Source organism: Salvelinus fontinalis, chromosome 37 (genome assembly GCF_029448725.1).
Source record: "Salvelinus fontinalis isolate EN_2023a chromosome 37, ASM2944872v1, whole genome shotgun sequence".
NCBI classification, from domain to species: Eukaryota; Metazoa; Chordata; class Actinopteri; order Salmoniformes; family Salmonidae; genus Salvelinus; species Salvelinus fontinalis.
This window is the reverse complement of record NC_074701.1, coordinates 32278600-32290416: the sequence shown is the minus strand read 5'-3', so window position 1 is coordinate 32290416 and position 11817 is coordinate 32278600. Positions and strand designations below refer to the sequence as shown.

The 11817-nt window shown below is 40.8% G+C and overlaps 1 protein-coding gene across 2 annotated transcripts in view; it reads left to right on the top strand.

Moving 5' to 3' along the window:
• LOC129836536 (AN1-type zinc finger protein 4-like) overlaps positions 1-11283 on the top strand; it is a 53864-nt gene extending 42581 nt beyond the window's left edge. For both annotated transcript variants that reach the window (XM_055902851.1, XM_055902852.1), the window contains exons 9-10: positions 4143-4260; positions 8202-11283. In XM_055902851.1, coding sequence (XP_055758826.1) covers positions 4143-4260; positions 8202-8337 — 254 coding nt within the window. In that variant the 3' untranslated portion in view covers positions 8338-11283. The remainder of the gene's footprint in view (positions 1-4142; positions 4261-8201) is intronic.
• The last annotated feature ends 534 nt before the right edge of the window (positions 11284-11817 follow it).

Genomic DNA, 11817 nt, shown 5'->3' with positions numbered 1-11817 from the left:
CTCTCTCTCTCTCTCTCTCTCTCTCTCGTCTGGCCCTCGTCTGGCCCTCTCTCTCTCTCTCGCTCTCCTCTCTCGTTGGCCCTCTCTCTCTCTCTCTCTCTCTCTCTCTCTCTCTCTCGTTGGCCCTCTCTCTCTCTCTCTCTCTCTCTCTCGTTGGCCCTCTCTCTCTCTCTCTCTCTCTCTCTCTCGTTGGCCCTCTCTCTCTCTCTCTCTCTCTCTCTCTCTCTCTCTCTCTCTCTCTCTCTCTCTCGTTGGCCCTCTCTCTCTCTCTCTCTCTCTCTCTCTCTCTCTCTCTCGTTGGCCCTCTCTCTCTCTCTCTCTCTCTCTCTCTCTCTCTCTCTCTGACTGGCTCTCTCAATTCAATTCAAGGGGCTTTATTGGCATGGGAAACAAGTGTTAACATTTCCAAAGCAAGTGAGGTAGACAATACACAAAAGTGAAACAAACAATACAAATTAACAGTAAACATTACACATACAGAAGTTTCAAAACAATAAAGACATTACAAATGTCATTATATATATATATACAGTGTTGTAACAATGTACAAATGGTTAAAGCACACAAGTTAAAATAAGTAAGCATAAATATGGGTTGTATTTACAATGGTGTTTGTTCTTCACTGGTTTCCCTTTTCTTGTGGCAACAGGTCACAAATCTTGCTGCTGTGATGGCACACTGTGGAGGTTCACCCAGTAGATATGGGAGTTTATCAAAATTGGATTTGTTTTTGAATTCTTTGTGGATCTGTGTGATCTGAGGGAAATATGTGTCTCTATGGTCATACATTGGGCAGGAGGTTAGGAAGTGCAGCTCGGTTTCCACCTCATTTTGTGGGCAGTGTGCACATAGCCTGTCTTCTCTTGAGAGCCATGTCTGCCTACGGCGGCCTTTCTCAATAGCAAGGCTATGCTCACTGAGTCTATACATAGTCAAAGCTTTCCTTAAGTTTGTGTCAGTCACAGTGGTCAGGTATTCTGCCACGGTGTACTCTCTGTTTAGGGCCAAATAGCATTCTAGTTTGCTCTGTTTTTTTGTTAATTCTTTCCAATGTGTCAAGTAATTATCTTTTTGTTTTCTCATGATTTGGTTGGGTCTAATTGTGCTGTTGTCCTGGGGCTCTATGGGGTGTGTTTGTGTTTGTGAACAGAGCCCTAGGACCAGCTTGCTTAGGGGACTCTTTTCCAGGTTCATCTCTCTGTAGGTGATGGCTTTGTTATGGAAGGTTTGGAATCGCTTCCTTAAGTGGTTATAGAATTTAACGGCTCTGTCCTGGATTTTGATAATAAGTGGGTATCGGCCGAATTCTGCTCTGTATGCGTTATTTGGTGTTCTGCGTTGTACACTGAGGATATTTTTGCAGAATTATGCATGCAGAGTCTCAATTTGGTGTTTGTCCCATTTTGTGAAATCTTGGTTGGTGAGCGGACCCCAGACCTCACAACCATAAAGGGCATTGGGTTCTATGACTGATTGAAGTATTTTTAGCCAGATCCTAATTGGTATGTTGAATTTTATGTTTCTTTTGATGGCATAGAATGCCCTTCTTGCCTTGTCTCTCAGATTGTTCACAGCTTTGTGGAAGTTACCTGTGGCGCTGATGTTTAGGCCAAGGTATGTATAGTTTGTGTGCTCTAGGGGAACGGTGTCTAGATGGAATTTGTGTTCATGTCGACTGGACCTTTTTCGGAACACCATTATTTTGGTCTTACTGAGATTTACTGTCAGGGTCCAGATCTGGCAGAATCTGTGCAGAAGATCTAGGTGCTGCTGTAGGCCCTCCCTGGTTGGTGACCGAAGCACCAGATCATCAGCAATCAGTAGACATTTGACTTCAGATTCTAGTAGGGTGAGGTATGGTGCTGCAGACTTTTCTAGTGCCCTCACCAATTTGTTGATATGTTGAAGAGGGTGGGGTTTAAGTTGTATCTCTGTCTCACCCCACGGCCCTGTGGAAAGAAATGTGTGTATGTGTTCTTTGCCTATTTTAACCGCACACTTGTTTGTGTACAGTTGAAGTCGGAAGTTTACATACACTTAGGTTGGTGTCATTAAAACTCGTTTTTCAACCACTCCACAAATTTCTTGTTAACAAACTATAGTTTTGGCAAGTCGGTTTGGACATCTACTTGTGCATGACACAAGTCATTTTTCCAACAATTGTTTACAGATTGTTTCACTAATAATTCACTGTTTCACAATTCCAGTGGGTCAAACGTTTATATACACTAAATTGACTGTGCCTTTAAAAAGCTTAGAAAATTCCCGAAAATTATGTCATGGCTTTAGAAGCTTCTTATAGGCTAATTGACATCATTTGAGTCAATTGGAGGTGTACCTGGGGATATACTGTATTTCAAGGCCTACCTTCAAACTCGGTGCCTCTTCGCTTGACATCATGGGAAAATCAAAAGAAATCAGCCAAGACCTCAGAAAAAAGATTGTAGACCTCCACAAGTCTGGTTCATCCTTGGGAGCAATTTCCAAATGCCTGAAGGTACCACGTTCATCTGTACAACCAATAGTACGCAAGTATATACAGCATGGGACCACACAGCCATCATACCGCTCAGGAAGGAGATGTGTTCTGTCTCCTAGAGATGAACGTACTTTGGTGCGAAAAGTGCAAATCAATCCGAGAACAACAGCAAAGGACCCTGTGAAGATGCTGGAGGAAACGGGTACAAAATAATCTATATTCACAGTAAAATGAGTCCTATATTGACATAACCTGAAAGGCCCATCTGAGCAAGGAAGAAGCCACTGCTCCAAAACCGCCATGAAAAAGCCAGACTACGGTTTGCAACTGCACATGAGGACGAAGATCGTATTTTTTCCTCTGGTCTGATAAAACAAAAATAGAACTGTTTGGCCATAATGAACATCGTTATGTCTGGAGGAAAAAGGGGGAGGCTTGTAAGCCGAAGAACACCATCCCAACCGTGAAGCACGGGGGTGGCAGCAGCATGTTGTGGGGGTGCTTTGCTGCAGGAGGGATTGGTGCACTTCACAAAATAGATGGCAGCATGAGGGAGGAAAATTATGTGGATATATTGAAGCAACATCTCAAGCCATCAGTCAGGATGTTAAAGCTTAGTCGCAAATGGGTCTTCCAAATGGACAATTACCCCAAGCATACTTCCAAAGTTGTGGCAAAATGGCTTAAGGACAACAAAGTCAAGTTATTGGAGTGGCCATCATAAAGCCCTGATCTCAATCCTATAGAACAGGAGGCCTACAAACCTGACTCAGATACACCAGCTCTGTCAGGAGGAATGGGTCAAAATTCACCCAACTTATTGTGGGAAGCTTGTGGAAGGCTACCTGAAATGTTTAAACCAAGTTAAACAATTTAAAGGCAATGCTACCAAATACTAATTGAGTGTATGTAAACTTCTGACCCACTGGGAATGTAATGAAAGAAATAAAAACTGAAATAAATCATTCTCTCTACTATTATTTTGACATTTCACATCCTTAAAATGAAGTGGTGATCCTAACTGACCAAAGACAGGGCATTTTTACTAGGATTAAATGTCAGGAATTGTGGAAATCCTGAGTTTTTAAATGTATTTGGCTAAGGTGTATGGTAACTTTTTACTTCAACTGTATGTATATGTATATATTTTTTTACCCCTTTTTCTCCCTAATTTAGTGGTATCCAATTGGTAGTTACAGTCTAGTCTCATCGCTGCAAATCCCTTACGGACTCGGGAGAGGCGAAGGTCGAGAGCTGTGCGTCCTCCGAAACCCAAACGAGCTGCACTGCTTCTTGACATGATGCCCACTTAACCCGGAAGCCAGCCACACCTATGTGTCAGAGGAAACACCGTACACCCAGAATCTCTAGTGGCACAGCTAGCACTGCGATGCAGTGCCTTAGACCGCTGTGCCACTCGGAAGACCCTCGTAAACTTAACATGGGAATCATTTCTATCTGCTGCGAGGAGTGTAAGATTGTGATCACAATTGGACCCAAGGGAGGACATTCAGTTGAGAGAGCCTCTTATTTTACTTGTTACCTTGGTAATAGTTAGGAAACTAAACATCAATTAAGAGTGACATATTTGATGTTAATATCACCGCAGTGATCTTGGCTTAAGAACATAACTCTCTTTTTTATTCTGGTCTCCTCCCTCCAGGCCCCCCTGCATATCACCTGCCTTCAGTCAAGCTTCCGCTGGCCAAGAAGAAGAAGAAATCTAAACACTGCTTCCTCTGTGGCAAGAAGACTGGTCTGGCCACCAGCTACGAGTGCAGGTACACCTCTCAATTCTTCTGTCATTCTCCCTCCCTACCTGCCTCTCTCCCTCATTAATCATTGTATTTCAATCTAGTCTGTTTTGTGTGTGTCTGTCCTACTCCTAGGTATGCCAGGAGTTAGTTTCATTAGTCGTATGTACATGGATTGAGAAACTCAGTTCTGGTGACTTTTAAAAGGACGTTATACTCCAAAATGAATAAAAATGAAATGATGCTGACACAATCTAAAATATGATTTCCACGTCTAGAAATTAGCCCAATAAATTATTTTAGTGTCAATATGTAACTTGTTGGGCGACCCGACCAAATTCACATAAAAAGTGAGTTATAGATCTATCATTCTACTTTTAAGCAAGTCTACGAAGCGGTAGATCTGTTATATGTTGCTATTTCTATGCTTCCTATTTCTATGCTTCCTGGTAAGTGTTGTTTTTGTATCTTTTACTTTTGGTTTTGACAAACCAGCTGAAACAACTATATGTTTCTTAATGATGGTACAATGATTCTCTACACTATACTAGCTTATTTTGTCACATAAACTATTATAGTTTTAGCAACCAGGTAATGGCGGAACGATTTCTTCATAGTGCAACTTTAACATATTGGACCATGCATATAGCCAATGCATGGTCCATATTATTAGGTATGCTATTAGCAATAATATAGAATCTGTATTTAGTAAGCATGTCCCAAAAAACTTGCATTAACACAGTGCAATGTACTTGTAGGGTAACTTGAGGTGAAACACCACACGGGTTATCACACATCCTGCCTGTACTTCTCACACAAACCACTTCATGTGTGAGTATTTGTCCTACTACTATGTATGCCAGGAATTAAAGTTTGACGTTTTATTAGTCGTATTTACTAGGGCTGGGGGTTTGAAATAATTGCACATTGTATAGTATCATTCATCAGATATTCGGATATTCAAAACATGTTTTTTTAAAAGTACTTTCTAACCTGAGCATTGCTGCGTGAGGGAGAGAGGCTGGTGCGCTATTGCTGCAGCTGGCTCCGGATGTTATATGGGGTGGTGTGTGTAGCAGGGAGAGACACCCTCGCAATTCAGCTACAGACAAGACTTGCTAACTAGTAGCAGCCACAATGTTATTTACCATCCCATATAATAGTGCCTGTCTTGACTGGAGTAACCTAGAGAAGCTATAGCTAGCCAGCCAAGCTAGCCAGGCTAATTGAGGCGCACATGCTGTGCTTTCTCTTAACCCCATTCATATAAAACAACAGCCTACCTGTTCGTTGCTCATTGTATCCTACTCCTTCTAATTGCAAACTTTTTATTTAAAAAATGTATTGCATTGCATTAGTGAACATCCTTCTCCACTTGCTACACATTGAGCCACTTTGATTGGCCAACATTAACAACAAGCTACACACTGTGAAGGCTAACGTAAACTCGTACATCGCCTTGGTCCGTACAATTGCCCTTATTTTAGCGCCCCAAAAATGTAATACTTCCAGATCAACTGTAATGTCAATACCATTGTAAAGCACAATTTCTCCCCTTTCCAACATTATCAATTACATGACCTAAATGCTGCCCTTTTTCTGCATAACTCAAGCAGGCAATGAGCCCCGTCGGGTCTTTTTAAAAATGGCGGGTGGGGAAGGGAAACTAATGCGTAATAGTGAGAAGGAGAGATGTTGTGTGGGACAATTGCTTTTTTTCACTCGATCTGTCCAACTTATCACCTTATCGCCTCTAAAATGTAAATAAAACACTAAAGAATTTATATAATGTGTCATTACATACCTATTTGAAGGTTTGTGTCGAATTTGAATCAGGTTTTTAGGGAGGTGCAAAAGTGATCTTAGAAGTAAACAGCGGCTTTGAGAATGATGATCGCATGCACTGATGACGCAAAAAATGACTAGGTATCCCCCGTCACTGTCCATTTCTTGTTTTTAAACGATGAGAGAAGTGCTACACCTGGTGGAGAGAGATTGTAAGACAGAAATAGTTGCTGTACGTTATGACACGTCACGATGTAACGGCAGGTCCTTTTTTTTCAACTTTTCTCCAGTACTATAGAGCCATTACCATGTCGATCAACACTTGAATAGAAACCTAGTTCACACCCCCGATTTTGAAGTCAACACAGTCGCTACAGTCCCATTCGTTTTCTTTGTAGCCTCGTTTGAATGTTGCGGTTGCGCACATTTGTACGGAATGGGGTGAGTTTACGTTACCTGTCTTTTTATGGGGTGCACCATGCACGTCATAAAAATCTAAATGTTTGTTATTTTAGTAAATTAATTATTTGAAATGTCATGGTATATCCTTGTATGTAACAATGTCACATGGATATTTGAATTTAATGACAGCCTTTTCAGTGTTAGAGGCATTTGAATACTAACGTCCTTTCGAAAAAATTGAGCCGTGCACATTCCTAGTATGTACAGGATACACATGGTAAACACCGTCCAACAAAATGCTTAGTTGCAGGTTCCTTCTCGACAATGCAACAATAAGGAATAAGATAATAATATGAACGTAAAGATAATGGCTCAGTGGAATAAAATAAACATTTTAGCATAAGTATAATACAGGAAGGCACAATTTATAGTCCAATGTTTTCACGTTTTGGGGAAGGGGTATTGTTCATGTCCAGGAGTTTGTCATCAACATGATATCACATCACATGCTGACTTAAGTCTCCTCCACCACAACTCCATTATCACTCCCCTTCTCCCCTCTTCCCCATCTCCCCAATTCCTTTTACTCCTCCCCTTCTCCCTTCCCTTCCTCTCCCCTCTCTTTGTCCTTGCTTAGAGAACACAGTGTGTGGTGGTGACGCAACAGAGTAACTGGAGCTGTGTAAACTCCTGGTCATAACGCTTAACTGTCTGATGTTGGAGTCACGCTGTGTGCAAAAGATTCTAATTGGACTAGATCACACAGCGCTAACTGTGATACAGTGTTACACTTGGTGTGTGTGGTTGAAAGTAGGACAGTTGCTTTGTAACACGCCCCTAGTCTGTAGTTTCCCCTTCATCTGAAAACGGATCTGAAAATATAGCTAGTCATAGTTAAATAAATGTGGAGGGTGCCCATTTTTTTCTACAGGCATTAAGACAAAGGAAAGGGGTACCTGTATATAGTATGCTTACTTTCTCTAGTTCTTTTTATTTGTGTATTTTTGTTCTACCTTGTTATTTTTAGTACTACATTGATTACTGCATTGTTGGGTTTTGATTTCGCAAGAAAGGCATTTCACTGCACTTGTGCATGTGACATTAAAACTTTAAACTTGAGGGGAGGAATCCATTTTAGACCAATGAGATGCACCATCCCATGGTGTTATGTGTTCAGATGAAGGAAAGGAGATGGTGCACCCATGGTGTTATGAGTTAGAATGAAGGAGATGAGGACTATAGACCAGTCAAGGGGAATACTGGAAATGATGATGCAACAACTTTCAATACTGTGCCCTTGGATGACTCCTTACCCCTTACCGCCTAGCATGAACAATCTCACACAGACACACACACTTTTTTTGTCTCTATTTCAGTTCCTCTGGGATGGAGTCTGAATAAAGCTAGATAAACAGTGCATTCGGAAAGTATTCAGACCATTTGCTGTAAAAAAAAAAATTTAACTTTTTGCTTTGTTATTATGGGGTGTTGTGTGTAGATTGATGGGAAAAAACAAACAATTTAATAAATTTTACAATAAGGCTGTAACGTAAGAAAATGTGGAAAAAGTCAAGGGGTCTGAATACTTTCCAAATGTACTGTAGCTCCAGGCTTTCAGTCAAGTGTTACCAATTGGTGTTCTACTTATTACTATTGTTTTTGATAAGTAGAATTCTGTTATTATATCATCACACTTTCAAATTCCCTCCACCTTCAGGAGGTTAAAATGGAACAATCACAGCCATACTGTCTGAATAGGGCTGTTGTGTTCTTTCTCTCAGGTGTGGTAACAGCTTCTGCGCCACCCACCGCTATGCAGAGACCCATGACTGCACGTACAACTACAAGAGCGCCGGACGCCGCTTCCTCCAGGAAACCAACCCCATCGTCAATGCTCCCAAGCTGCCCAAGATCTGAGCCCCTCCCCATGTCACCCCTCTATCCCTGCACTCCTCTTTCCTCTTTGGGATGGAGGGATGAAGAGAGAGAAAATAACAGATGTACCTGAATGATTAAAAACAAAAAGAAAGAAGGAACTTGATCACCACTGTGTGCTTTTAAATTGACTTAACTACTTCAAAACGCCAAGTGTGAACAAAACGGAGAACACAGAATATTAGCAAATTAACTTTAGTAGCTAGGTGTTTCCTCCGCTCTGGACAATGTGAACAAACTGTTCATCCGCTTTTCCTCATACAGTAATCTTGATCGTTTTCCATAGCAGGAAAGTATTGCATGTACATTTGTAGTTTTTAAAGCAGAATGTCTGTCTATTTCATGTTTTAACAGAACAGAAGTGCACGACTCCAAGCGTATAATGTTATATCTTTATATTTTTTTGCTTTCTTTATCAGATTGTTTCTAAAAATAGGACTGCAGATCAGTCTTTGAGAGATGCACTTTAGAATTATCATATTTATATACCAATGTTTGACTTAAACATTTTTTCGAGGGAAGGCTGTTCTGTTTTTCTTTTTGTAATGAAGTGTTTTTTATGTTGTCTTACTGTATCATAATGTTTTTATATCCAGCACCTATCTCTGCTTTCCCCCGCTCCTATGGGCACATACAGTACCAGTCAAAAGTTTGAACACACCTACTCATTCAAGGGTTTTTCTTTATTTTTACTATTTTCTACATTGTAGAATAATAGTGAAGACATCAAAACTATGAAATAACACATATGGAATCATGTAGTAACCAAAAAAGTGTTAAACAAATCAAACTATATTTGAGATTCTTCAAATAGCCACCCTTTCCCTTGATGACAGCTTTGCATACTCTTGGCATTCTCTCAACCAGCTACACCTGGATTGCTTTTCCAACAGTCTTGAAGGAGTTCCCACATATGCTGAGCACTTGTTGGCTTCTGTTCCTTCACTCTGCAGTCCAACTCATCCCGAATCATCTCAACTGGGTTGCGGTCGGGTGAGTGCGGAGGCCACAGAATGCTGTGGTTGCCATGCTGGTTAAGTATGCCTTGAATTCTCAATAAATCACTGACACGGTCTCCAGCAATGCACCACCACACCAACTCCTCCATGCTTCATGGTGGGAACCACACATGCAGAGATCATCCGTTCACCTACTCTGTGTCACACAAAGACACGGCGGTTGGAACCAAAATCTCCAGTTTGGACTCAATGGACAGATTTCCACCGGTCAAATGTCCATTGCTCGTGTTTCTTGGCCCAAGCAAGTCTTCTTCTTATTGGCGTCTTTTAGTAGTGGTTTCTTTGCAGCAATTCGACCATGAAGGCCTGATTCACGCAGCCTCCTCTGAACAGTTGATGTTGAGATGTCTGTTACTTGAACTCTGTGAAGCATTTTTTTTGGGCTGTAATTTCTAAGGCTGGTAACGCTAATGAACTCATCCTCTGCAGCAGAGGTAACTCTGGGTCTTCCATTCCTGTGGCGGTCCTCATGAGAGCCAGTTTCATCATAGCGCTTGATGGTTTTTGCGACTGCACTTGAAGAAACTTTCAAAGTTCTTGACATTTTCAGGATTGACTGACCATGTCGTTTATCTTTTCTTTTATGACTATGGCAATAAGTGCTGAAATATGGTAAAAGTCCATACTATCTTCTGTACACCAACCCTACCTTGTCACAACACAACTGATTGCCTCAATCACATTAAGAAGGAAATAAATTCCACAAATGAACTTTTAACAAGGCACACCTGTTAATTGAAATGCATTCCAGGTGACTACCTCATGAAGCTGGTTGAGAGAATGCCAAAGGTGTGCAAAGCTGTCATCAAGGCAAAGTGTGGCTACTTAAAATATATTTTGATTTGTTTAACTTTGGGCTAGACGTGCCGCTAGTGCCCCCTCCTTGACAACATCCGGGGAAATTGCAGAGCGGGAAATTCAAAATACAAAAATAGTAATATTTAACATTCATGAAAATACAAGTGTCATACATAATTTAAAAGCTTAACTACTTGTTAATCCAGCCGCTTTGTCAGATTTCAAAAAGGCTTTACGGCAAAAGCATACCATGCGATTATTTGAGGACAGTGCCCCTCATACAAAAGCATTAAAAACATTTTCCAACCCAGCAGAGGTGTCACAAAAGTCAGAAATGGTTTTAAAAATAAATCACTTACCTTTTGAACATCTTCCTCTGTTTGCAATCCCAAGGGTCCCAGTTACACAACAAATGGTCGTTTTGTTTGATAAAGTCCTTTATATCCCAAAAAAGTCCGTTTAGTTGACGCGCTTGATTCAGTAATCCACCTGTTCCACTCGTTCAAAATGCATACAAAGGAATCCCAAAAGTTACAAATAAACTTTGTCTAAACAAGTTAAACAATGTTTCTAATCGATCCACAGGTACCCTAATATGTAAATAAGCGATACAGTTTAAGACGGAGAATAGTGTGTTCAATACCGGAGATAAAAAATGAGGTGCGCGCCCTGTTTTAGAACAGTTTTAGAAACTTCAGTTTTCTATCCAATTATATGCATATCCTAGCTTCTGAGTAACAGGCAGTTAACTTTGGGCACGTCAGTCATCCGAACTTCCGAATACTGCCCCCTATTAACACTTTTTTGGTTACTACATGATTCCATATGTGTTGTTTCATAGTTTTGATGTCTATGCTATTATTCTACAATGTAGAAAATTGTAAAAAAAAATAAGGAAAACCCTTGAATGAGTAGGTGTGTCAACTTTTGACATTACTGGCATCACCCTTACAACATGTATTTTACTAAAGGGTATAACACTTCCCGTTGATGAGAAACTACACTGAACAAAAATATAAATGCAACATGTAAAAATGTAAAGTGTTGTAAAGATGTAAAGTGTTGGTCCCATGTTTCATGAGCTGAAATAAAAGATCCCAGAAATGTTTCATATGCACAAAAATATTATTTCTCTCATTGCGCACACATATTTGTTTAAATCCCTGTTAGTGAGCATTTTTCATTTGCAAGGATAACCTGACAGGTATGGCATATCAAGAAGCTGATTAAACAGCATGATCATTACACAGGTGCACCTTGTGCTGGGGACAATAAAAGGACACTAAATTGTGCAGTTTTGTCACACAATGCCACAGATGTCAAGTTGAGGGAGCTTGCAATTGGCATGCTGACTGCAGGAATGTCCACCAGAAATGTTGTACCATAAGCTGCCACAAATGTTGTTTTAGAGAATCTGGCAGTATGTCTGACCAGCTTTACAATCGTAGACCACGCCAGCCCAGGACCTCCACCATCCGGCTTGTTCACCTGCAGGATCGTCTGAGATCAGCCACGCGGATAATCGATGAAACTGGGTTTGCACAACCGAAAGATTTTATGCACAAACTTGTCAGAAACTGTTTCAGGGAAACTCATCTGCACGCTTGTCTTCCTCACCAGGGTTTTGACCTGACTGCAGTGTGGT